At 50.2% G+C, this 24,401-nt stretch overlaps 1 protein-coding gene and 1 pseudogene across 1 annotated transcript; both read left to right on the top strand.

Moving 5' to 3' along the window:
• The first annotated feature begins 769 nt into the window (after positions 1–769).
• Positions 770–839, top strand: LOC115477018 (annotated as a pseudogene).
• Positions 840–5,867: 5,028 nt separating this feature from the next.
• Positions 5,868–9,242, top strand: LOC115476808 (the record flags this gene model as incomplete). Its single annotated transcript, XM_030213383.1, has 2 exons — positions 5,868–6,335; positions 7,035–9,242. Coding segments are annotated over 2 exons (2,676 nt in total), but the record flags the coding sequence as incomplete, so codon positions are not given.
• Between the last annotated feature and the right edge of the window lie 15,159 nt (positions 9,243–24,401).

The raw sequence follows: 24,401 nt of genomic DNA, 5'->3' as shown, positions 1-24,401 counted from the left end.
GGGGGGGGGGGGGGGGCAATGCATTACTGTCTCCAGGAAAAAAAAATTAAATGATCCCAGGTTCCAATTTAATTCATGTTTAATGTGGGATAAAATGCCATAAATAAGTAAATAAATATAAACTTTTAATGTTGAGCACCTGATTCTCAAAGTGGACATATTCCAAACACTATAATGAAAATAAAATGATTTTTTTTCTACCTTTGTTGTCTGGTGACTGTTTTTCTGATCATGCTGGCCCAGTATCCGATTCTGCTGCTATCTGTCCTCTTAACTCCGTTTCCAGGGCTTCCTTTCCATTTATTTCTTTACTTTCCTTCTTTTCTCTCCCCTTGTCCCCTCCATCCATCCATCCCCAGCAATTCTCTTCCCTCCCCTGCCCCCTCCATTCATCCATACCCAGCAATTCTCCTCTCTGCCCTGCCCCTATCCAGCCATACCCAGCAATTCTGTTCTTGCCCCTGCCCCCCTCTATCCATCTATACCCTACCCAGCAATTCTCTTTTCTCCCCTGTCCCCTCCCTCCAGCCATCAGCGATTCTCCTCTCGCCCCTCCCGCTCCCATCCATGTCCTGCGATTCTACCTGCCCGCCCGGAGCCCTTTTCTCCCCCCCCAAAAAAATTTACAGTGCAGGCTGAGCTCCATTCCCGCATCTGCCTCCCTCACTCTCACGGCAGCACTTCCCAAATGCTGCTCACCACCGCCACGATCGCAGGATCTACCTCCCTCCGTCCCAGCACTCAGCAGCAGCGGTAGCGAATCATACACGCTGCCTCCTTCTAACCCGGAAGCGTCTCCTCTGCCGCTTCCGGGTTAGAAGGAGGCAGCGTGTATGATTCGCTACCGCTGCTGCTGAGTGCTGAGACGGAGGGAGGTAAATCCTGCGATCATGGCAGCGGTGGGCAGCGTTTGGGAAGCGCTGCCGTGCATAGGCGGTCGGTGGCCCAACTGTTTGGGGAGGCTAAAGGGGGCGGGGTTCGGGGTGGGGGCAGGGGTGGAGCTTAAAGCCATAATTGTCTGATCACACACAGAAAAAAAAAATAAATGTCACAATTAATACCTTTTATTAAATTTAGATATTAGCTATGTATCATATGTCAAAGAATAAAGTGGTTGCTCAAAGCATATACTAACCACAATCGCTCAACTGCAAAACACTATGCACAACTTTGTGCAAAAACACACTCAGAACCTTACTGTACCATAAATATTACACTGGGCAGAACCTAATACACCAATATACCACCCATACGGAAAATGCAGACCGTCAACAATATTGAAATAAGGGATCATAATATCACAATTCTCATGTAGAGCCACAAAACATCCTAATTCATGTTTAATGTGGGATAAAATGTCATAAATAAGTAAATCAACTTTTAATGTTGAACACCTAATTCTCAAAGTGGACATATTCCAAACACTATAATGAAAATAAAATGATCTTTTCTACCTTTGTTGTCTGGTGACTTTGTTTTTCTGATTGTGCTGGCCCAGTATCCGATTCTGCTGCTATCTGTCCTCTTAACTCCGTTTCCAGGGCTTCCTTTCCATTTATTTGTTTACTTTCCGCCTTTCTTCATTTCTTGTCCTACATCCGTAAGTAAAAGCTGGGTCCTCCGCAAACTTGACTGTCCAGTGGATCCAGCTTTTGCCTATTTTCTTCATCCATGTGCAGTTTTTCTACTCTCTTCCTTTTCTGTTATCTCATCTCCTTCCTCACTCCTCCCTCCCCCTCCATGTCCAGCAACCCTCCTCTCCCCCCTACCCTCCCCTCCATCCACCCATGTCCAGCAACTATCCTCTCCCCTGCCCTCTCCCCTTCTTCCACCATGTCCAGCAAACCTCCTCTCCCCTTCCTTCCTTCCCTCCATCCAGCAACCCTCCTCTCCCCTTCCCTCCATCCAGCAACCCTCCTCTCCCCTTCTTCCACCATATCCAGCAACCCTCCTCTCCCCTTCTTCCACCATGTCCAGCAACCCTCCTCTCCCCTTCTTCCACCATATCCAGCAGCCCTCCTCTCCCCTTCTTCCACCATGTCCAGCAACCCTCCTCTCTCCTTCTTCCACCATATCCAGCAACCCTCCTCTCCCCTTCTTCCACCATGTCCAGCAACCCTCCTCTCCCCTTCTTCCACCATATCCAGCAACCCTCCTCTCCCCTTCTTCCACCATGTCCAGCAACCCTCCTCTCCCCTTCCCTCCATCCAGCAACCCTCCTCTCCCCTTCTTCCACCATGTGCAGCAACCCTCCTCTCCCTTCTGCCCTGTTTCCTTCCTGCCCCCCCCCCCCCCGCCGTACCTTTAAATATTACAGTTTTGCTGGAGTCGCGGGCAGCCGGCATTGAAGACATCGGCAGGCTTACGCCGGTTCCAGCAGCCTTCCTTCTTCCCTCGTTGCAAGTCGGATGATGGCTCCGCCCTCGTAGATACAGGAAATACGTCAGAAGAGGGCGGAGCCATCATCCGACTTGCAACGAGGGAAGAGGGAAGGCTGCTGGAACCGGCGTAAGCCTGCCGATGTCTTCAATGCCGGCTGCCCGCGACTCTAGCAAAACTGTAATATTTAAAGGTAGGGCGGGCGGGGCAGTGGCGGACTGGGGAGGCAGATACGGGATCGGAGCTCAGCCTGCTCCCTCCGCTCCGCTGCCTCCACTGCTGGGTGGGCCTGAACCAAAACTGGGTGGGCCTGGGCCCACCCAGGCCCACCCGTGGCTACGCCCCTGGGGTGAAACGATTTGGGCCCCATTGTTAAAATGATAGATTTATCAGCATTAAGTGACTTAAGTTCCGTTGCCTGACCAGACACTTGACACTGAATTAGAAAGATAAAATATAGGTGAGATTGTAAATAATATGCTGGAAGGAGAACTGATGGCATATTCTGATATTACAACAATTTTCTATGATTCTGCTGAACTTTCATGAGAAAGGTAATGATTAATGAGTAATGTTTTCCATATGATGCTGATAACATGTGATTGGTTCCTGACTCTAATGATGATGTGGCATTGATTGCTTACCAATAAAATGAAGAGGGCTGGTGTATCTCTGAGCCAGCCCTATAGAATCTCTGCAGTTCAAGAGACTCAGGAGTTCGCTCCGCGTTGGCCTTTGCTTTTATTATATATATATATATATATATATATATATATATATATATATATATATATATATATATATATGTATATATATATATATGAGGCAGCCATGGGCATAATATATATAAGAAATCATATTAAGGGTTAATTCTGTTTAAAGGTGCTCAAATACTATTTTAAATTCTCAGCCCTGCAAATGAAGGAATGCCAGATGGTTCAGGTTAATTACTCAATGTCTAGCTTGCCGAGCAAAAGGTTAGAAAGGTCAGTGAGAAATGAAACTCTCACCCTTGTGAATGATGAATGCTAGCTCAACATCTGTATACTGTTAGGCATACTGTAGTTTTGTAAGCAGGCATGAGCCAGACATATGACACATTGTAGTTTAAAGCTGAAATAATTTCAGAAGTTCTTGATATGTAGATTTTGTTATAAGGAGATAGCTTAGATATAGATATAGAGACCATTATAAGTATGTAGAATATGTTTTATAAGGATGCTTATTTTAGAATATGTTTTATTCTGTAATTTCTATGTAGAATATTTGTTCAATTCTTTGTCTGACTTTCTAAGCAAGGACTGCAGTGAAGAGGCCAACATGTGTTTTAAGTTATCTGCAGTTCTGGCTGGTTCAATGTATAAGCTGATAGGTGAAAAAGGTCAGGACTAGTCAGCTCTCTTCTCCTTGATTAATTATAGGTAAAATGTAGAAATGGTCTTGAAAGTAATAACCCGATATGTATGCTATTAAGTAAGATTGGCCCTTGACCCCTTTAATGAATACCAGAGTTTAGTTAGCAGTTAGTACTAGGAATATGAGAAATCAATCATAATAACATGTAAGAGACTGGAGCCCAAATGTCTGGTGTAAGGGGCCCCAGGTCACAGGTCAGTTTAGGATGTCTGGAACCTATGTAACTGATATTTGTATGGAGCTGATTGGTTGAGGCAAGGTAATCAATCTATTCCTTAACCAATTGGAGAGTAAGGGGGCTAGGCTAGGCTAGATAGAACTGTATTTAAGTGGGAGAAGAAGCAGTTTACGTCAGAAGGAGCTCAGAAGAAAGAGAAGGACAGAAGGAACAGACAGAAGAAGGAGAAGACAGCATAAGAAGAGAAGCAGCTGAGACAGAAGCCACAAAGACACAGAGAGCTGAGAAAGAGAAGAAGAGACTTAATGCTGATGTTCTACTTTGTTTGCTGGCAAATAAAGAAGATTTCTCTCTCATTCTGGTGTGTGCTGTCTGACTCCTGAAGTATCATAAATTCATGCATCAATTCCTGCAACAATTCTTGGTGGCAGCGGTGGGATACTGAATCCTGCATTAATCCCAGCACCCAACTGACTGGAGAACATTCGCCGGGTATGTATTTTGTATTCTGTATTATAATTCTAGCTAGAAAATTGTAAACCAGCCCCTCAAAAATTGGGGGAAGGAGAGCCTGATCAACTCTCAGCGAAGGCCCTAGTACCTTCTAGTCTAGTGGAGATTAGAAGCGAAACCGCTTAAGCTTATCTGTATCTGAGAAATCTGAAATTGTTGGGTGGGATTTTCTGTATGGAATGTGTGATGCGTGAATGTTAAACGAGTGCGGACTTCTTATAGCTGCGTTTCCAATTAACGCGAGTTCAATTGGCCAGCAACGGAAGGAAGCGATTGCTGTCTGTCTACCTAGTGTCTCGAGAGTGCGGACCCCTTACTGCACTTTCAAAAATTCCCTCCCCCTTTGTGTGTTGTAACTGTAAGCATTATGGGTGGGACATCATCTAGACAAATTGCTACCCCCCTAGATTGTATGCTTAAGAATTTTAAAAAAGGATTTTTAATTAATGACTATGGACAGACTTTAAGCTCAAGTACTCTAAGAACCTTGTGTGAAGTTGAGTGGCCATCTATGGGAGTGGGGTGGCCCCCTAGTGGCAGCTTAGATATTGAAGTAATCCGGAAGGTCTACAGCATAGTTGTAGGAGAACCAGAATATTCTGAACAACTCCCTTATATAGATTCCTGGGATAGCCTTGTGACTGACCCTCCCTCTTGGTTGAAAACTTATATGGGATCCCCAGTAAAATTCATGTTAGGCCGTGCTCAAAGAAAGATTAGAAAATCTAAACTAGAAGAGGGAAAGAGCCCCAGGAAGCCTACCACCCAATCGGTGGCTTCCGCCCCTACCCTGCCTGAGAAACCCATACTCTCTGATGACCCCTCAGATCTTGAGCCACCACCTTATGGCCCATTGTTGGGGTTCCGTGCCGCCCCTAGAGATCCACGCCGCCCAGCCCAAGCTTCTCCAGTACAGGCTTCTCCGGATAGTTCCTCCCCCACTGTGCGAACCCCACCACATCCTAGGTTGGACTTTTCAGCCAGTCTCTACCCTCCTCTGCCACATCCTTCCCTGTTAACCTCCGAAGACCCGCTTTGGGCTCCACTCCCTGACTCCTCAACTCCCGACAGCCCAGCCTTTCCCTCTAGTACCCCTACCCACTCATCAGGGGCCCGGCATCCCTTTCAATGGACTGACTCACCTGTGACCACCTCTCAGTCTATGAGTACCCCTCCCCATCCCTCAGGGTTTCAACACACCTCCCCTGAATGGGTTAGACCTGCTGCAATCACCTTTGAGCATGATAGGAGGGTAGCTCCTAGCTCTACCTCAGATTCCATTCCCACCTCCTCGAGAGTTCTGCCACTCCGTCAGGTAACTACCACTCGACCGGATCCTAATAATCAGGGTCAGGTTATACAGGCACAGGCCTATCAGTATGTACCCTTCACAACCACCGATCTCCTGAATTGGAAGACGCATTACCCCTCTTATACTGAAAAGCCTCAGGCAGTGGTGGACCTAGTGGCTAGCATTATGGCCACCCATAACCCAACCTGGACTGATTGTCAACAACTTCTCCTGACCCTCTTCACAACTGAGGAGAGGCGGAAGATTTTGCAAAATGCTGAGGCCATCACGCGAGCGCGTGCCCCCGAGGGGACACAGAACCTAGAGGAATGGGTTAGAGCTCGGTTTCCTCGCGCAGCTCCAGTTTGGGATCCAAATAATGAGCAGCACTATGAACTGTTGTCTGGCTATTGCCGGGACTTGCTGGAAGGTATGAGGAAAGGCATAAAGAGGCCCATTAATCTGGCAAAGGTCTCTGAAATTCTCCAAGGGGCAGCTGAATCCCCTGGGGCCTTTTTAGAGCGACTAATTGAAGCCTACAGAACATACACCCCATTTGATCCTGAAGCACTAGAAAACCAGAGAATGGTGAATAGTGCATTGGTGGCCCAGAGTATGCCAGATATCCGGAAGAATTTGCAGCGTCAGGAGGGATTCGCAGGGATGAATACCACCCAGCTAATTGAGATCGCAACCAAGGTTTTCATTAATAGGGATCAGGAGGTGCGCCGAGAGGCTGACCGGAAGATGCAGAAGAAGGCCGACCTTTTAGCGGCAGCCATTACTAATTCCACCCTTAATCGAGGTCGACCTCTAGCTAATGGGAAGCCAAAGTGGGACCCCGGACCACCAGCCAGGCCCCGAGATTCCTTCAATCAATCCCGGCCAAGGGGGGAGAATCCCAGACCAAGATTGGAGAGGGATCAGTGTGCCTACTGTAAGGAAAGAGGGCACTGGAAAGATGAATGCCCCCAGAGGCGCCAGGGACTGAGAAGGGGACCAGGAGATCGAGGAAGCCGAGGCCGAGTTCGAGAGGGAAGATATGAGCCTCCTGAATCTGACATCATCGGGATAGCCGAGATGGCAGAATGGGACGAATAGGACAGACCGGGTTCCTACAAACTGGGCTCCCAGGAACCTATGGTCAAGTTAACTATAGGGAGCCGCTCAATTCCATTCATGATTGATACAGGAGCTGAACATTCTGTTGTGACGGAGCGATTAGCGCCTGTGTCTGGAAAAACTGTCCGAGTGGTGGGAGCCACGGGGGTGCAGAACCGGAGGCCCTTCCTGACAACCCGTAGATGCCAATTAGGCTCACACACAGTCACTCATGAATTCCTGTATATGCCAGACTGTCCAATCCCTTTGTTAGGTCGAGACCTGCTGTCCAAGCTTAGGGCCCAAATTTACTTTGACTCTGATGGCCAGACTTCAGTCTCCTTTCGGCCCCCGACATCTAGCCCTAAGGGTATATTGAGTTTCTGCTGCCCCCTTGAAGAAGAATGGCGGCTGCATCAGTCACATGGCCAAGTTGACCTACCCCTGGCGGACAGCTTTCAGGTCAGTGGGGTATGGGCAGAAGATAATCCCCCAGGGTTGGCCCGAAATATTCCTCCTGTCCATGTAGACTTACTTCCAAATGCCCGGCCAATCCATCTTCGCCAATACCCAATTCCCAGAAAGGCTCTGGAAGGGATCCAAGCACACCTGAATCGTCTGTTATCCCATGGAATTATTCGTCCTTGTCAGTCTCCATGGAATACGCCACTGTTGCCAGTTCAGAAGCCAGGGACTGAGGACTACCGGCCAGTCCAAGATTTACGGGTGGTTAACAAATCCACTATTTCATTACACCCTGTAGTGCCTAATCCATATGTCCTGCTAGGATTGATACCTTCTGGAGCTACCCATTTCACGACACTAGATCTAAAAGATGCCTTCTTTTGTATTCGGGTGGCCCCCGCCAGTCAACTGCTTTTCGCCTTTCAATGGGAAAACCCAGTAACAGGAAGGAAGCTTCAGTATACATGGACCCGCCTGCCACAGGGGTTCAAGAATTCCCCCACTATTTTTGGGACTGCCCTAGGACAAGACCTTAAGACTTTTAAATCTGAGCCTTCCAGGCGAGTTTTACTCCAGTATGTAGATGACCTCCTGATTGCAGCAGTGACTCAGGAAGAGTGTTTTGAGGCTACCAGAGAATTGCTGGAGTTACTCTTGGATGCAGGATATAAGGTCTCACGCTCAAAAGCCCAACTTTGTCAGTCAGAAGTGAAGTATCTGGGCTTTTGTATTTCCCAGGGAAGTCGGAGACTGGATGTCAGTAGGAAGCAAGCAGTTGCTGCAATTCCTCAACCCAAGTCCAGAAGAGAAGTTAGGGAATTTCTGGGAGCAGCCGGATTCTGCAGAATTTGGATTCCAAATTTTGCACTGATGGCGAAACCCCTTTACCAAGCCACAAAGGGGGGTGAAAAGGAACCATTTGAATGGGGACCTACAGCTCAACAATCCTTCATTGCCATAAAGAAAGCCCTACTCCAAGCCCCTGCGTTAGGCCTTCCTGATGTGGAGAAACCTTTCTCACTGTATGTCCATGAGCGACAGGGGGTTGCTCTGGGTGTGCTGACCCAGATGATGGGATCCTGGCAGAGGCCTGTTGCATACCTGTCTAAACAGCTGGATGGAGTGGCTAAAGGATGGCCAGCCTGCATGAGGGCCATTGCAGCAACAGCCTTACTGGTCCAGGAAGCTGACAAGCTGACCTTGGGGCAAGAACTGGTTGTTAAAGTCCCCCACGCAGTTCTTACCCTCATGGAGTATAAGGGCAACCACTGGTTTACAAATAACCGCATGGTTAAGTACCAAGCTAGCTTGTGTGAGAATCCACGGATACACCTGGAAACAGTGGCTACATTCAATCCCGCCACTCTTTTGCCAGTATCTGAGGGACCACCGGATCATGATTGTATCCAAACCATGGATGAAGTGTACTCCAGTCGACCAGATCTTAAAGATGTTCCGTGGAGGGACCCAGATGTAATTTATTTCACAGATGGAAGCAGTTACGTGGAGAACTCCAAGCGATTGGCAGGCTATGCTGTGGTGACAGAAGACAAGGTGATAGAAGCAAGAGCCCTGCCCCAAGGAACTTCAGCCCAGAAAGCAGAACTTGTGGCCCTCATACGAGCTCTGGAGCTAGCAGCAGGACTGGTAACCAACATTTATACTGATTCCAAGTATGCCTTCACAACTCTACATGCTCATGGAGCTTTGTATAAGGAAAAGGGACTCATAAATGCTGCAAGCCAACCTGTTAAGTATGGACCTGAAATACTTCAGCTGCTAGAGGCTGTGTGGGCCCCTAAGAAGGTAGCTGTCATTCACTGCAGGGGACACCAAAGGGTAGATACTCCAGTGGCCCGAGGGAACCGCCATGCTGATCGGGTGGCCAAGGAAGCTGCTCGAGGACCCCCAGCAAGTACTGTGACTCCCCTGTTCCAAATTCGACTGCAAGAATGGACACCTACAGTGGGGGAAATAAGTATTTGATCCCTTGCTGATTTTGTAAGTTTGCCCACTGACAAAGACATGAGCAGCCCATAATTGAAGGGTAGGTTATTGGTAACAGTGAGAGATAGCACATCACAAATTAAATCCGGAAAATCACATTGTGGAAAGTATATGAATTTATTTGCATTCTGCAGAGGGAAATAAGTATTTGATCCCCCACCAACCAGTAAGAGATCTGGCCCCTACAGACCAGGTAGATGCTCCAAATCAACTCGTTACCTGAATGACAGACAGCTGTCAGCAATGGTCACCTGTATGAAAGACACCTGTCCACAGACTCAGTGAATCAGTCAGACTCTAACCTCTACAAAATGGCCAAGAGCAAGGAGCTGTCTAAGGATGTCAGGGACAAGATCATACACCTGCACAAGGCTGGAATGGGCTACAAAACCATCAGTAAGACGCTGGGCGAGAAGGAGACAACTGTTGGTGCCATAGTAAGAAAATGGAAGAAGTACAAAATGACTGTCAATCGACAAAGATCTGGGGCTCCACGCAAAATCTCACCTCGTGGGGTATCCTTGATCATGAGGAAGGTTAGAAATCAGCCTACAACTACAAGGGGGGAACTTGTCAATGATCTCAAGGCAGCTGGGACCACTGTCACCACGAAAACCATTGGTAACACATTACGACATAACGGATTGCAATCCTGCAGTGCCCGCAAGGTCCCCCTGCTCCGGAAGGCACATGTGACGGCCCGTCTGAAGTTTGCCAGTGAACACCTGGATGATGCCGAGAGTGATTGGGAGAAGGTGCTGTGGTCAGATGAGACAAAAATTGAGCTCTTTGGCATGAACTCAACTCGCCGTGTTTGGAGGAAGAGAAATGCTGCCTATGACCCAAAGAACACCGTCCCCACTGTCAAGCATGGAGGTGGAAATGTTATGTTTTGGGGGTGTTTCTCTGCTAAGGGCACAGGACTACTTCACCGCATCAATGGGAGAATGGATGGGGCCATGTACCGTACAATTCTGAGTGACAACCTCCTTCCCTCCGCCAGGGCCTTAAAAATGGGTCGTGGCTGGGTCTTCCAGCACGACAATGACCCAAAACATACAGCCAAGGCAACAAAGGAGTGGCTCAGGAAGAAGCACATTAGGGTCATGGAGTGGCCTAGCCAGTCACCAGACCTTAATCCCATTGAAAACTTATGGAGGGAGCTGAAGATGCGAGTTGCCAAGCGACAGCCCAGAACTCTTAATGATTTAGAGATGATCTGCAAAGAGGAGTGGACCAAAATTCCTCCTGACATGTGTGCAAACCTCATCATCAACTACAGAAGACGTCTGACCGCTGTGCTTGCCAACAAGGGTTTTGCCACCAAGTATTAGGTCTTGTTTGCCAGAGGGATTAAATACTTATTTCCCTCTGCAGAATGCAAATAAATTCATATACTTTCCACAATGTGATTTTCCGGATTTAATTTGTGATGTGCTATCTCTCACTGTTACCAATAACCTACCCTTCAATTATGGGCTGCTCATGTCTTTGTCAGTGGGCAAACTTACAAAATCAGCAAGGGATCAAATACTTATTTCCCCCACTGTATGTATACCCAAATGGAAGAGAAATGGGCTCAAGAGGAAGGTGCAGTAAGGAGACCTGATGGCTGGTTACATCTCCCTGATACCAGAGTTCTGGTGCCACGCCACCTAGCTTGGCCTGTAGTGTCTCAAGCTCATGACCTATCACACTTAGGGAAAACAGCACTAGCCCGCCTACTCAGTCGAGTAGTGGTGCTGGAAGGATTGGATAGTCTGGTTGCCACTGCCTCAGCCCGATGTACTCTCTGTGCCCAGAATAATGCTCGTCAGGGACCCCGTATTCCACCAGGAGTTCAGTCTAGAGGACTAACACCCTTTGAGTCTCTAGTTATAGACTTCACAGAAATGCCCAGGAGCGGTAGGCTCCGATACCTCTTGGTCATGGTCTGTACCTTTTCTGGGTGGGTGGAAGCATATCCTACAGTTACTGAGAAAGCCACAGAAGTAGCTCGAGCCCTCCTTAGGGATGTCATCCCCATGTATGGACTGCCCCTTGCCATAGGTTCAGATAATGGTCCCGCCTTTGTTGAAGCTACACTTCAGGCCCTGTCCCGCGCATTGCGCATTACCTGGAAATTGCATTGTGCCTATCGTCCCCAGAGTTCAGGGCAGGTTGAGCGGGCAAACAGAACCTTGAAAAATAGCCTAGCAAAGATTTGTCAGGAAACCCAACTGAAATGGCCACAGGCACTGCCACTAGCCCTCTTCCGCCTCCGATGCACTCCAACTAAAGGAACAGCCCTCTCTCCCTTTGAAATTGTGTATGGGAAGCCCCCAGCCATTTTGCAGGGAATTAAGGGAGACATAGGGATTTTAGGGTCTGCCCAGGTACAGGAGCAGGTAGCCCTCTTGGGCAAGATAATTTCTGAGCTTCAGTCTTATGTGAGAGAAATAAACCCTGTCCCCTTCCAGGCTCAGGTACATTCCTTCCTGCCAGGGGATAGAGTTTGGGTGAAAGACTGGAGGCTCCAGCCTTTGGGGCCCCGATGGAAAGGACCTTTTACTGTTTTGCTTTCTACCCCTGCAGCTGTGAAGGTGGCAGGGATTACTCCATGGGTCCATTGGTCTCGAATTAAGTCTGCTGACCAGACTGAGCCCAGCACGGATCAGACGGAGCCTAAACAGTGGAGAGCAGAAAGAGATCCAGCGGAGCCATTGAAGTTGCGCTTGACCCGAACCAAAGAATCTACTAGCTGAAAAGAAGGGTCAACTGCGTACTGCAGGAGCTGCTGAACTTCGGCTTCACACTGAGACTCTTTCTGTCCAGATTCTGGCTTTCTTGGAATTTGAGAGCTTGATCCTTGTCAGTTGAGGGTCTATCCCAACTGGTATAAGAACTCAAAGACTGAGAACATTATATGAGAGTAATCTGTGATTAGCACAGACTGTTGAAATATTATTGCTTAATTAGTTTGCTGTATTTGTTTTAGATTAGGAAGAAAGAAAATGTTAGTAGTTTGGATGCTTTTGTTGTTTTCTACTCCTTGCCTCCTTGTTCCTAAAACCCCAACTCGCTCCAACCTTTGGTTACACTCTGTCCAGGAACTAATTAGCCAGGCAAAGATTACTTCCCCTTGTATTGTGTGTTCCCGATTTTCTCCTTATACTACAGATGTCCCAGCTGTTCCTGTCCCTGTGCAGCTCCCAGCTCTTATACCTCCCTACTTTTCGAGTTCAGGCCCTTGGAGCCAGGATTATACTTGGTGGTCCTTTTATAATGCTACTTCCCCCTCTGACTCTTCTCTAAGGCCAGTTTTTACGTCTCCCTATCCAGCTTCTGGAGTGTTTTGTTTAACAAGAGACATCTCAACTGTTCTTCCCATTCCCTGTAACTATACTAATGTTCTCCCAGAGAAGGAGGAACCTGTGTGGGTAGTTTCTCCAGGTACTCCTATGTGCCCTACTACCATACCTGCAGATTATGACCAAGGTGATTATCTGGCTCCTAACTATACTACTGAGAAGACTATAGTGTCCCATCCTATTTTCTACTTTCATAAGTCCCCGGGGTATGAAGGGGTTGCATCATATGAGCGGTCTGTTACAATTGGGGATTGGCACCTATGGTGTACAAAGTCTCCATTTCTTCTTCGTTCCCCCTGGGATAGGGGCTCGCATTATGGGCATCCTAATCTCCATCCTGTGCCTACATTTATTGGGAACTTTCGTCGCCCTCTCCTTGGTCATTACTGGCTCTGTGATAATGTCCTCCACATGATTCTTCCCCCCCACATATGATTTTTGTGTATTGGTAACTTTGAATTATTTTCCTAAAGTTATTCCTCTTCTCAAACCACCATCCCCGCACCGCTCTAAGCAAGAGGCCTTGTCTTTACCCTCCTCCGTTGCCACAGAGGATGAGGCGATTGAATTAGCCCTCCAGTATATCAATTCTACTTATCCTCTGACTAAAAAGAGACTTGTAGCCCTTTCTGCTACGGCCTGGATTCCAATTGGGGGCCCGGTAGCGGGTATTACTGAACTAGGTATGGCCACCCGGAGACTTCAATCCCTACTTCATGTTCTAGTTCATGAGCTGAACGTGGTAGTCAATGCATTGCAGGATCAAATTAATGAATTAAGTATAGTTTCTCGTTATAACCGTATGGGTCTTGATTATCTCTTTGCAGCCCAGGGTGGCCTCTGCACAGTGCTAAATTCTTCAGAGTGCTGTACCATTGTCATAAATAGGACGCATGTAGTTAGGCATGCTATGGATAAAGTCCTACAGTTGGCCAGCCTTAATGTGGAGGATTACCGAGGAGGATTAGACCTTACCTCCTGGTGGTGGTCATTGACCTCCTGGATACGTCCCTTGTTCATTTCCCTAATAGTCTTAGTTTTAGCAGGGTTGTTGTTTTGTTTCCTGGCCTCATGTGCTTCGGCAGTATGCCGTCGGACCTTAACAAGTAGGGTAATGGTGGTTCATAAGTCTATTCCTAGTTAGGATCACTATAATCTCCAGAGTTTGAGTAGTGAGACTTATCTCTGCATAAGCTGATTTTAGTCTCAAAGGGGGGAATGAGGCAGCCATGGGCATAATATATATAAGAAATCATATTAAGGGTTAATTCTGTTTAAAGGTGCTCAAATACTATTTTAAATTCTCAGCCCTGCAAATGAAGGAATGCCAGATGGTTCAGGTTAATTACTCAATGTCTAGCTTGCCGAGCAAAAGGTTAGAAAGGTCAGTGAGAAATGAAACTCTCACCCTTGTGAATGATGAATGCTAGCTCAACATCTGTATACTGTTAGGCATACTGTAGTTTTGTAAGCAGGCATGAGCCAGACATATGACACATTGTAGTTTAAAGCTGAAATAATTTCAGAAGTTCTTGATATGTAGATTTTGTTATAAGGAGATAGCTTAGATATAGATATAGAGACCATTATAAGTATGTAGAATATGTTTTATAAGGATGCTTATTTTAGAATATGTTTTATTCTGTAATTTCTATGTAGAATATTTGTTCAATTCTTTGTCTGACTTTCTAAGCAAGGACTGCAGTGAAGAGGCCAACATGTGTTTTAAGTTATCTGCAGTTCTGGCTGGTTCAATGTATAAGCTGATAGGTGAAAAGGTCAGGACTAGTCAGCTCTCTTCTCCTTGATTAATTATAGGTAAAATGTAGAAATGGTCTTGAAAGTAATAACCCGATATGTATGCTATTAAGTAAGATTGGCCCTTGACCCCTTTAATGAATACCAGAGTTTAGTTAGCAGTTAGTACTAGGAATATGAGAAATCAATCATAATAACATGTAAGAGACTGGAGCCCAAATGTCTGGTGTAAGGGGCCCCAGGTCACAGGTCAGTTTAGGATGTCTGGAACCTATGTAACTGATATTTGTATGGAGCTGATTGGTTGAGGCAAGGTAATCAATCTATTCCTTAACCAATTGGAGAGTAAGGGGGCTAGGCTAGGCTAGATAGAACTGTATTTAAGTGGGAGAAGAAGCAGTTTACGTCAGAAGGAGCTCAGAAGAAAGAGAAGGACAGAAGGAACAGACAGAAGAAGGAGAAGACAGCATAAGAAGAGAAGCAGCTGAGACAGAAGCCACAAAGACACAGAGAGCTGAGAAAGAGAAGAAGAGACTTAATGCTGATGTTCTACTTTGTTTGCTGGCAAATAAAGAAGATTTCTCTCTCATTCTGGTGTGTGCTGTCTGACTCCTGAAGTATCATAAATTCATGCATCAATTCCTGCAACATATATATATATATATATATATATATATATATATATATATATATATATATATATTGTGTATGTGCTTTATTTCCATTTCACTTGACCTCTTCAGGGGAATCTAGGATAAATAACTGATAGGTTCCCTGGTGGGGGAGGGCATATAAAGATCAGCCTAACCTTACACTCTTTCAGGAACATCCTGTTCTGTAGTGTTTTTAAACTTCTGTCTCCCGCTGCTTGCATTGTTTGTATTATCTAAGCTAGTCTGCTTGTTTTGTCACTATATTGTTTTAATTTATGTCTTTTAGGTTTTCTGTGCTGCATTTTGGACATTAGCTTTCCCTCTGCCTACCAGTTTCTCCATGCTTCCAGACCCCCCCCCCCCCCCCCCCTCTGTTTCTGCTGATGTAAGCACTTTGGTTACTGGAACATCCTGCTCTGTAGTATTTTTAATCTTCTTTCTCCAGCCACAATTATTTTCCCTAGAGCTCTATCTCTTCTTATTTTACCAATTATTTTCTTAATCTTCCTAGACCTCATAGATCCATATGGCGGCATCTTTTTATTTCTTTGGCTCCTCCTTTTCTGTTTATCACCAAGTTATCGTGCAACTTCTGGAAGTCCAACTAGCCCTGCTTTTCCCAATCCCAGTATGCTTGTCTTAATGCGAGGAAGGTACCCTGCATTTTAGATCACCTCCTCTGAAAAGATTTCTTTCTCCTATTCCGCCTGCTTTGTCAACTCTCTTACCTGCTCCTTTTGACAACTTAGGCAACCATTCACTCTCAATTGGTCTATTAAAGTGCAGATCTCTACATTTGAAAACTAAATTACTTTGAGATCTTATTAAGACCTTGAAATTGTACATCCTCTGTTGTTAAAACAGGGGAGGAACATTATCTTTATTAATCACTTCCTAGTCGATATGTTGTTTTCTCACTTGTGCGTCCTTCAAAAGGGTGGAGGTCTTGCAATATTTTATTATGAATGTCTACAGGTCATAGAACGTCACCCATCTCTCTACCTTTTCCAGAACTCCTAACAGTTAAAGTCTTGACGTCTCCTTTTATACTACTTCTTTTTTATTGTTCTCCTTCTCTCACTCAATCTCAGTGGGACTTTTTCTCTGAAGCGTTAGCCGATGCTTCATTTCAGTCTCCTAATGCCCTCATTTTGTCACGTTCCGTGCCCCTACCTGCGCTCCCGTCGTGGGCAGCGGGAGCCAGCGGCCTCCCCAGCAATCGAGGACGGCAGGAGAGGGTCCCCGGAGGAGCCGGCGCTGCTGCGGGTCCGGTCGAGACCGGCGGCCCGCTAGGACGAACGCCGGCCTCAGGAAGAGGGGAGGTCAGAAGGAGGTTCGCGCCAGCCAAGATGGTGGCGCTGGAGCCGACGTCGCCGGGGCGTCAGAGCGAAGGGGTGCCAGAGCTCCTCCCACCTCGCCCGGGATTGGCGGACTCGGGTGATGACTCCGTCTGAAGTTCGGGCGGAGCCAATCCCGGAGCTCTGCCGATTCCTCGGGGCTGGATTGGTGGGTCTTCCTCACTGGGGCGGGTTGGCGCCGGATTTAAACCCGGGAACCCAAGACCTCTTTGCTTCCGGTTCTGTTCTGATGCAGGTCCAGTGAAGTCGATTCCCACAGACTGCTAGCCGTCCTTGCTAGCTGCTATACAGAGACTGCGCTGAGGTTCCCACAGACTGCTAGCCGTCCTTGCTAGATGCTATCCAGAGACTGTGCTGAGGTTCCCACAGACTGCTAGCCGCCCTTGCTAGTTGCCATCCAGAGACTGTGCTGAGGTTCCCACAGACTGCTAGCCGCCTTGCTAGCCGTTACCCATAGACTGAGTTTGCTGACTACCAGCCAGGCCAACCGTCAACCCCGCGGTTCCAGCAGTCCTGCTGGCCGCCTGCAGCTGAGGGCTCAACCCTTGGTGAACGGCGGCCGCCGCGGGTGAAGATTCGGGGTTGCACGGCTGTCCTCTAAAGTCTTTCAAGGCCTTAGGGGACCTAAGGGCTCACCAACAAAAAGACAAGACAGGAACCGGAAGCCATGAGCTCACCTACGCAGCCTGATCTATGGGACCTGGCGAAGGTACTTCAGCAGCAGCAGGAGCAGCTGAACGCCCTGTCAGGGGCGCTTCAGAACGTGTGCTCTCAGCTTTCGACGCTTCAGGTACAGAACCAGGCCGCTGCGGTCCAGGGGGCCGCAGCGGCTCCCCGTCCGGGAGGGTTCTGCACGGGACCTCGGTTCCCTGAGCCTGCACGATATGATGGAACGCCCGGAGGTTGCCGGGGTTTTCTCAGTCAGTGCAATCTGGCCTTCCGGATGCAACCGGAGGCATTTTCATCAGACCAAAGTAAGGTGGGATATATACTTGGCTTGGCTTGTGCGAGGGGAAGGCCCAGGAATGGGCGTCCCCGCTACACGAGCAGCAGGATCCCATCTTGGACGATTATGCTGAATTCCAGCGCCGTTTCCGCATGGTGTTCGATCTCCCTGGCAGGCCGTCTTCCGTGGCCTCGGAGATGCTGCGGATTCAGCAGGGCGAAGGGACGGTGGCGGATTATGCCATTCGTTTTCGGACCCTAGCCACTGAGCTGCGTTGGAACCAGGAGGCCCTGGCGGCAATCTTTCTGGAAGGACTGCAAGAGCGGATCAAGGATGAATTGGCAGGACGGGAGGTTCCGGGACAATTGGACGCCCTGATTTCGCTCTGTATTCGGGTGGATACCCGGTTCCAGGAGCGAGCTAGAGCACGGGCAGAACGGCAGAAGTGGGCGCGGGGAGCGTCCCGGACAGGCAAGGGGCCGTCCCCCCGCCGTGGTACCCGGGATCCTAAGGAAAATGGGGAGGAGCCGATGATGATCGGCCGTCAACGCTTGGCTCCGGCAGACAGGAAGAAGCGCTTGTGGGACGGACTATGCCTATATTGCGGTGAGGCCGGGCATTTTGTCCGTTCTTGTCCCGTACGGGCGGGAAACGCTTCCCCCAAGACGCCTTGAGGGGAGGGGTCTTGGGGCACTCCGCTCCCCTGCCGGATTCCCTGGTAACACTGCCCGTAACTCTACGTTGGCATGAGACCATGATCCGGACCCAGGCCCTGGTGGACTCCAGGTCAGGGGGCAACTTTATTTGCCAAGAACTTTTACTACAGATGGGTTGGCCTACGCTTCCCCGGCGACCGGCGCTGCAGATAACAACCATTCAGGGAACTACTTTACCGCAGCCGGTAGCAGAGATCACCCCTTTTTTGGAACTTCAGGTGGGGGAGGATCATCGGGAGGAGGTGCAATTTCTGGTACTATCACGGACCATCCATCCGGTGGTCCTGGGCGTGCCATGGTTACGGCACCACTGTCCCGTTATTGATTGGACCACGGGGAGGATCCGTTCTTGGGGTAAGGCCTGTCTGGAAACCTGTGTGAAGGGCCGGAACGTCAGCTGTCCCGCCTTAGCGGTGGCGCCCGAGATGGCACAGGCGGGTCTGGCCGCCCTACCGCTGGACTATCGGGACTTTGCAGATGTATTCAGCCCGGTGGAGGCGGAGGTCCTACCGCCTCATCGGTCTTTCGATTGTGCCATTAGGTTGACGGCGGATTCGATGCCACCCCGGGGCCGGTTGTATACATTGTCCCGAGAAGAATCCAAGGTGATGCAAGGGTACATCCAGGAGAATCTTCAGAAGGGATTCATCCGCCCCTCTATGTCCCCTGCCGGGGCCGGCTTCTTTTTTGTGACCAAAAAGGATGGCTCCCTGAGGCCCTGTATTGATTATCGAGGGTTAAATGCCATCACGGTGAAGGATCGATTTCCCCTACCACTCATTCCAGAACTCTTTGACAAGCTACAGGGAGCCCAGATCTTTACCAAATTGGACTTGCGGGGGGCTTACAACTTGGTCCGGATCCGGCAGGGGGACGAATGGAAAACTGCCTTTAATACTCACGAGGGACATTTTGAGTATCGAGTAATGCCGTTTGGCTTATGCAACGCCCCTGCAGTGTTCCAGCAGTTCATCAATTTCGTACTCGAGGATCTGTTGAATTCCACAGTGATTTGGAACCTGGATGACATCTTGATTTTCTCCAGGGATCCCGCCGAGCATGCGAGCCATGTTCGTGCCGTGCTGCAGCGTCTACGGCAATACCGCTTATTTGCCAAACTCAGTAAGTGCGCCTTTCATCAGCGGTCTTTGCCTTTTTTGGGACACATTCTGTTACCCGGGGGGTTGCGGATGGATCCTGACAAACTCCGCGCCATTCGGGAGTGGCCTCAGCCGCTGGGATTGAAGGCGCTACAACGATTCTTGGGATTTGCGAACTACTACCAACAGTTTATTCCTCGGTACTCGCAATTGACAGCGCCGTTGACGGCGCTCACGAAGAAACACGCGAATGTCCGGGACTGGCCACCAGAAGCGCAAGCGGCATTTTGTCAGGTAAAGGAGGCTTTCGACTCGGCCTCCATCTTGATGGCCCCGGACTCTGAGAAACCATTTATTGTGGAGGTGGACGCGTCCGCTTTGGGGGCCGGGGCAGTCCTCTCTCAAGTTAACCAAAATGGCCGGCGCCAACCGTGCTTTTTCTTCTCTCGGAAATTCTCCCCAGCGGAACGCAACTATACAGTAGGGGATAGAGAACTCTTGGCATTGAAATTGGCCTTGCAAGAGTGGAGGCATCTGCTGGAGGGAGCCGAGCACCGGTTCACGGTGATCACTGACCACAAAAATCTTCTGTATCTTCAAGAGGCCCAACGGCTGAATCCTTGCCAGGCCCGGTGGTCATTAGTTTTTGCCAGGTTTCACTTTCAACTGGTATTTCGGGCGGCGGCCCAGAATACCCCTGCGGACTCCCTCTCCCGAGCATTTGAGGTCCCGGAGGAGACGGAGGAAATTCACCCCATGTTGGACCCGGCCTGTCTCCGTGCGGCCGCAGGGGGGTAGCTCCGCTGAAAGAAGTGGTTCCACCCGCCGACTGGAGGAGAGTAATGCAATGGGGACATTCGTCCCTATGGGTCGGTCATTTCAGATACCAAAAGACCCTCCGTTTAATTGCTAGACAGTATCGGTGGCCTCAAATGAGACGAGATATTCTCCAATTCGTCACAACCTGCCCTGTCTGCGCCCGGACCAAACCAGTAATTGGACGCCCAGTGGGGGACTTGCAACCGCTGTCTGTGCCGACAGCTCCCTGGAGGGAGTTGTCAATGGATTTCATCACCGACCTTCCCAAATCCCGGGGACACACAGTGATTTGGGTCGTGGTTGACCGTTTCTCCAGGATGGCCCATTTCGTTCCATTGCCAGGGCTTCCATCGGCGGCCTCGTTAGCCCAACACTTCATTCAACACATTTTCCGGCTTCATGGGCTGCCCACTCGGATCATCAGTGATCGGGGACCCCAATTCACCTCACGCTTCTGGAGAGCCTTGTGTACGGCCTTGGGGGTTGAGACCCACTTTTCTTCAGCCTACCATCCCCAAACCAATGGGATGGTCGAGCGGATTAACCAGACTTTGAAGGGATTTTTGCGGGCTTTCATCAATAAGCGTCAAGATAACTGGGCCTCCTTGCTTCCCTGGGCCGAGTTTGCCTATAACCACAGTGACCACTCGGCCTCGGGAGACTCTCCCTTCTTCCTGGTATATGGACGACATCCCCGGCTTCCAGTATCATTTCCTTCTGAATCTCCTACACCCATGGTTACACAAACTCTAACGGACCTGCAAAAGGTCTGTGAGATGGCACGTGAACAGTTGCAAAGGACGGCTGCCAAATACAAAGTCTTCGCGGATCGTCGCCGGCGACCCGCTCCAACATTCCAGCCGGGGCAGAAGGTATGGCTAAGCACAAAATATCTAAGACTCCGAGTACCCTCACTGAGGCTGGGACCCCGGTACATTGGACCGTTTGCAATCCAATCACGGATTGGAGCAGTGACGTACCGGTTGCGGTTACTGAGTACCCTACGGGTGCATAATGCTTTCCATATCTCCTTGTTGAAGAGTTATCGGGGTTCCCGATGGCATCCACAACGTCAGGAGACCGAGGAGCTGGAAGTGGATCCTGATCCGGAGTATGAGGTAGAGGACGTTCTAGACTCGAAGAGGCGGCGGGGAAGATTATACTATTTGTTATCCTGGAAGCATTTTGGCCCCGAGGACAATTCTTGGGAACCCGTGGCAAACGTACATGCTCCTGATCTGGTCAGGGCCTTCCACGCCCGGTTTCCCTGCAAACCCAGCCCCGGGGGAGAGGGGGCATCCGGGGAGGATATTGTCACCTTCCGTGCCCCTACCTGCGCTCCCGTCATGGGCAGCGGGAGCCAGCGGCCTCCCCGGCAATCGAGGACGGCAGGAGAGGGTCCCCGGAGGAGCCGGCGCTGCCGCGGGTCCGGTCGAGACCGGCGGCCCGCTAGGACGAACGCCGGCCTCAGGAAGAGGGGAGGTCAGAAGAAGGTTCACGCCAGCCAAGATGGCGGCGCTGGAGCCGACGTCGCCGGGGCGTCAGAGCGGAGGGGTGCCGGAGCTCCTCCCACCTCGCCCGGGATTGGCGGACTCGGGTGATGACTCCGCCCGAACTTCGGGCGGAGCCAATCCCGGAGCTCTGCTGATTCCTCGGGGCTGGATTGGTGGGTCTTCCTCACTGGGGCGGGTTGGCGCCGGATTTAAACCCGGGAACCCAAGACCTCTTTGCTTCCGGTTCTGTTCTGATGCAGGTCCAGTGAAGTCAATTCCCACAGACTGCTAGCCGTCCTTGCTAGCTGCTATACAGAGACTGCGCTGAGGTTCCCACAGACTGCTAGCCGCCTCGCTAGCTGCTATCCAGAGACTGTGCTGAGGTTCCCACAGACTGCTAGCCGTCCTTGCTAGATGCTATCCAGAGACTGTGCTGAGGTTCCCACAGACTGCTAGCCGCCCTTGCTAGTTGCCATCCAGAGACTGTGCTGAGGTTCCCACAGACTGCTAGCCGCCTTGCTAGCCGTTACCCATAGACTGAGTTTGCTGACTACCAGCCAGGCCAACCGTCAACCCCGCGGTTCCAGCAGTCCTGCTGGCCGCCTGCAGCTGAGGGCTCAACCCTTGGTGAACGGCGGCCGCCGCGGGTGAAGATTCGGGGTTGCACGGCTGTCCTCTAAAGTCTTTCAAGGCCTTAGGGGACCTAAGGGCTCACCAACAAAAAGACAAGACAGGAACCGGAAGCCATGAGCTCACCTACGCAGCCTGATCTATGGGACCTGGCGAAGGTACTTCAGCAGCAGCAGGAGCAGCTGAACGCCCTGTCAGGGGCGCTTCAGAACGTGTGCTCTCAGCTTTCGACGCTTCAGGTACAGAACCAGGCCGCTGCGGTCCAGGGGGCCGCAGCGGCTCCCCGTCCGGGAGGGTTCTGCACGGGACCTCGGTTCCCTGAGCCTGCACGATATGATGGAACGCCCGGAGGTTGCCGGGGTTTTCTCAGTCAGTGCAATCTGGCCTTCCGGATGCAACCGGAGGCATTTTCATCAGACCAAAGTAAGGTGGGATATATACTTGGCTTGGCTTGTGCGAGGGGAAGGCCCAGGAATGGGCGTCCCCGCTACACGAGCAGCAGGATCCCATCTTGGACGATTATGCCGAATTCCAGCGCCGTTTCCGCATGGTGTTCGATCTCCCTGGCAGGCCGTCTTCCGTGGCCTCGGAGATGCTGCGGATTCAGCAGGGCGAAGGGACGGTGGCGGATTATGCCATTCGTTTTCGGACCCTAGCCACTGAGCTGCGTTGGAACCAGGAGGCACTGGTGGCAATCTTTCTGGAAGGACTGCAAGAGCGGATCAAGGATGAATTGGCAGGACGGGAGGTTCCGGGACAATTGGACGCCCTGATTTCGCTCTGTATTCGGGTGGATACCCGGTTCCAGGAGTGAGCTAGAGCACGGGCAGAACGGCAGAAGTGGGCGCGGGGAGCGTCCCGGACAGGCAAGGGGCCGTCCCCCCGCCGTGGTACCCGGGATCCTAAGGAAAATGGGGAGGAGCCGATGATGATCGGCCGTCAACGCTTGGCTCCGGCAGACAGGAAGAAGCGCTTGTGGGACGGACTATGCCTATATTGCGGTGAGGCCGGGCATTTTGTCCGTTCTTGTCCCGTACGGGCGGGAAACGCTTCCCCCAAGACGCCTTGAGGGGAGGGGTCTTGGGGCACTCCGCTCCCCTGCCGGATTCCCTGGTAACACTGCCCGTAACTCTACGTTGGCATGAGACCATGATCCGGACCCAGGCCCTGGTGGACTCCAGGTCAGGGGGCAACTTTATTTGCCAAGAACTTTTACTACAGATGGATTGGCCTACGCTTCCCCGGCGACCGGCGCTGCAGATAACAACCATTCAGGGAACTACTTTACCGCAGCCGGTAGCAGAGATCACCCCTTTTTTTGGAACTTCAGGTGGGGGAGGATCATCGGGAGGAGGTGCAATTTCTGGTACTATCACGGACCATCCATCCGGTGGTCCTGGGCGTGCCATGGTTACGGCACCACTGTCCCGTTATTGATTGGACCACGGGGAGGATCCGTTCTTGGGGTAAGGCCTGTCTGGAAACCTGTGTGAAGGGCCGGAACGTCAGCTGTCCCGCCTTAGCGGTGGCGCCCGAGATGGCACCGGCGGGTCTGGCCGCCCTACCGCTGGACTATCGGGACTTTTCAGATGTATTCAGCCCGGTGGAGGCGGAGGTCCTACCGCCTCATCGGTCTTTCGATTGTGCCATTAGGTTGACGGCGGATTCGATGCCACCCCGGGGCCGGTTGTATACATTGTCCCGAGAAGAATCCAAGGTGATGCAAGGGTACATCCAGGAGAATCTTCAGAAGGGATTCATCCGCCCCTCTATGTCCCCTGCCGGGGCCGGCTTCTTTTTTGTGACCAAAAAGGATGGCTCCCTGAGGCCCTGTATTGATTATCGAGGGTTAAATGCCATCACGGTGAAGGATCGATTTCCCCTACCACTCATTCCAGAACTCTTTGACAAGCTACAGGGAGCCCAGATCTTTACCAAATTGGACTTGCGGGGGGCTTACAACTTGGTCCGGATCCAGCAGGGGGACGAATGGAAAACTGCCTTTAATACTCACGAGGGACATTTTGAGTATCGAGTAATGCCGTTTGGCTTATGCAACGCCCCTGCAGTGTTCCAGCGGTTCATCAATTTCGTACTCGAGGATCTGTTGAATTCCACAGTGATTTGGAACCTGGATGACATCTTGATTTTCTCCAGGGATCCCGCCGAGCATGCGAGCCATGTTCGTGCCGTGCTGCAGCGTCTACGGCAATACCGCTTATTTGCCA

The sequence above is a fragment of the Microcaecilia unicolor genome, chromosome 8 (assembly GCF_901765095.1).
Source record: "Microcaecilia unicolor chromosome 8, aMicUni1.1, whole genome shotgun sequence".
Taxonomy (NCBI): Eukaryota; Metazoa; Chordata; class Amphibia; order Gymnophiona; family Siphonopidae; genus Microcaecilia; species Microcaecilia unicolor.
The sequence above is the reverse complement of the archived record's forward strand: the minus strand, read 5'-3'. Positions and strand labels throughout refer to the sequence as shown.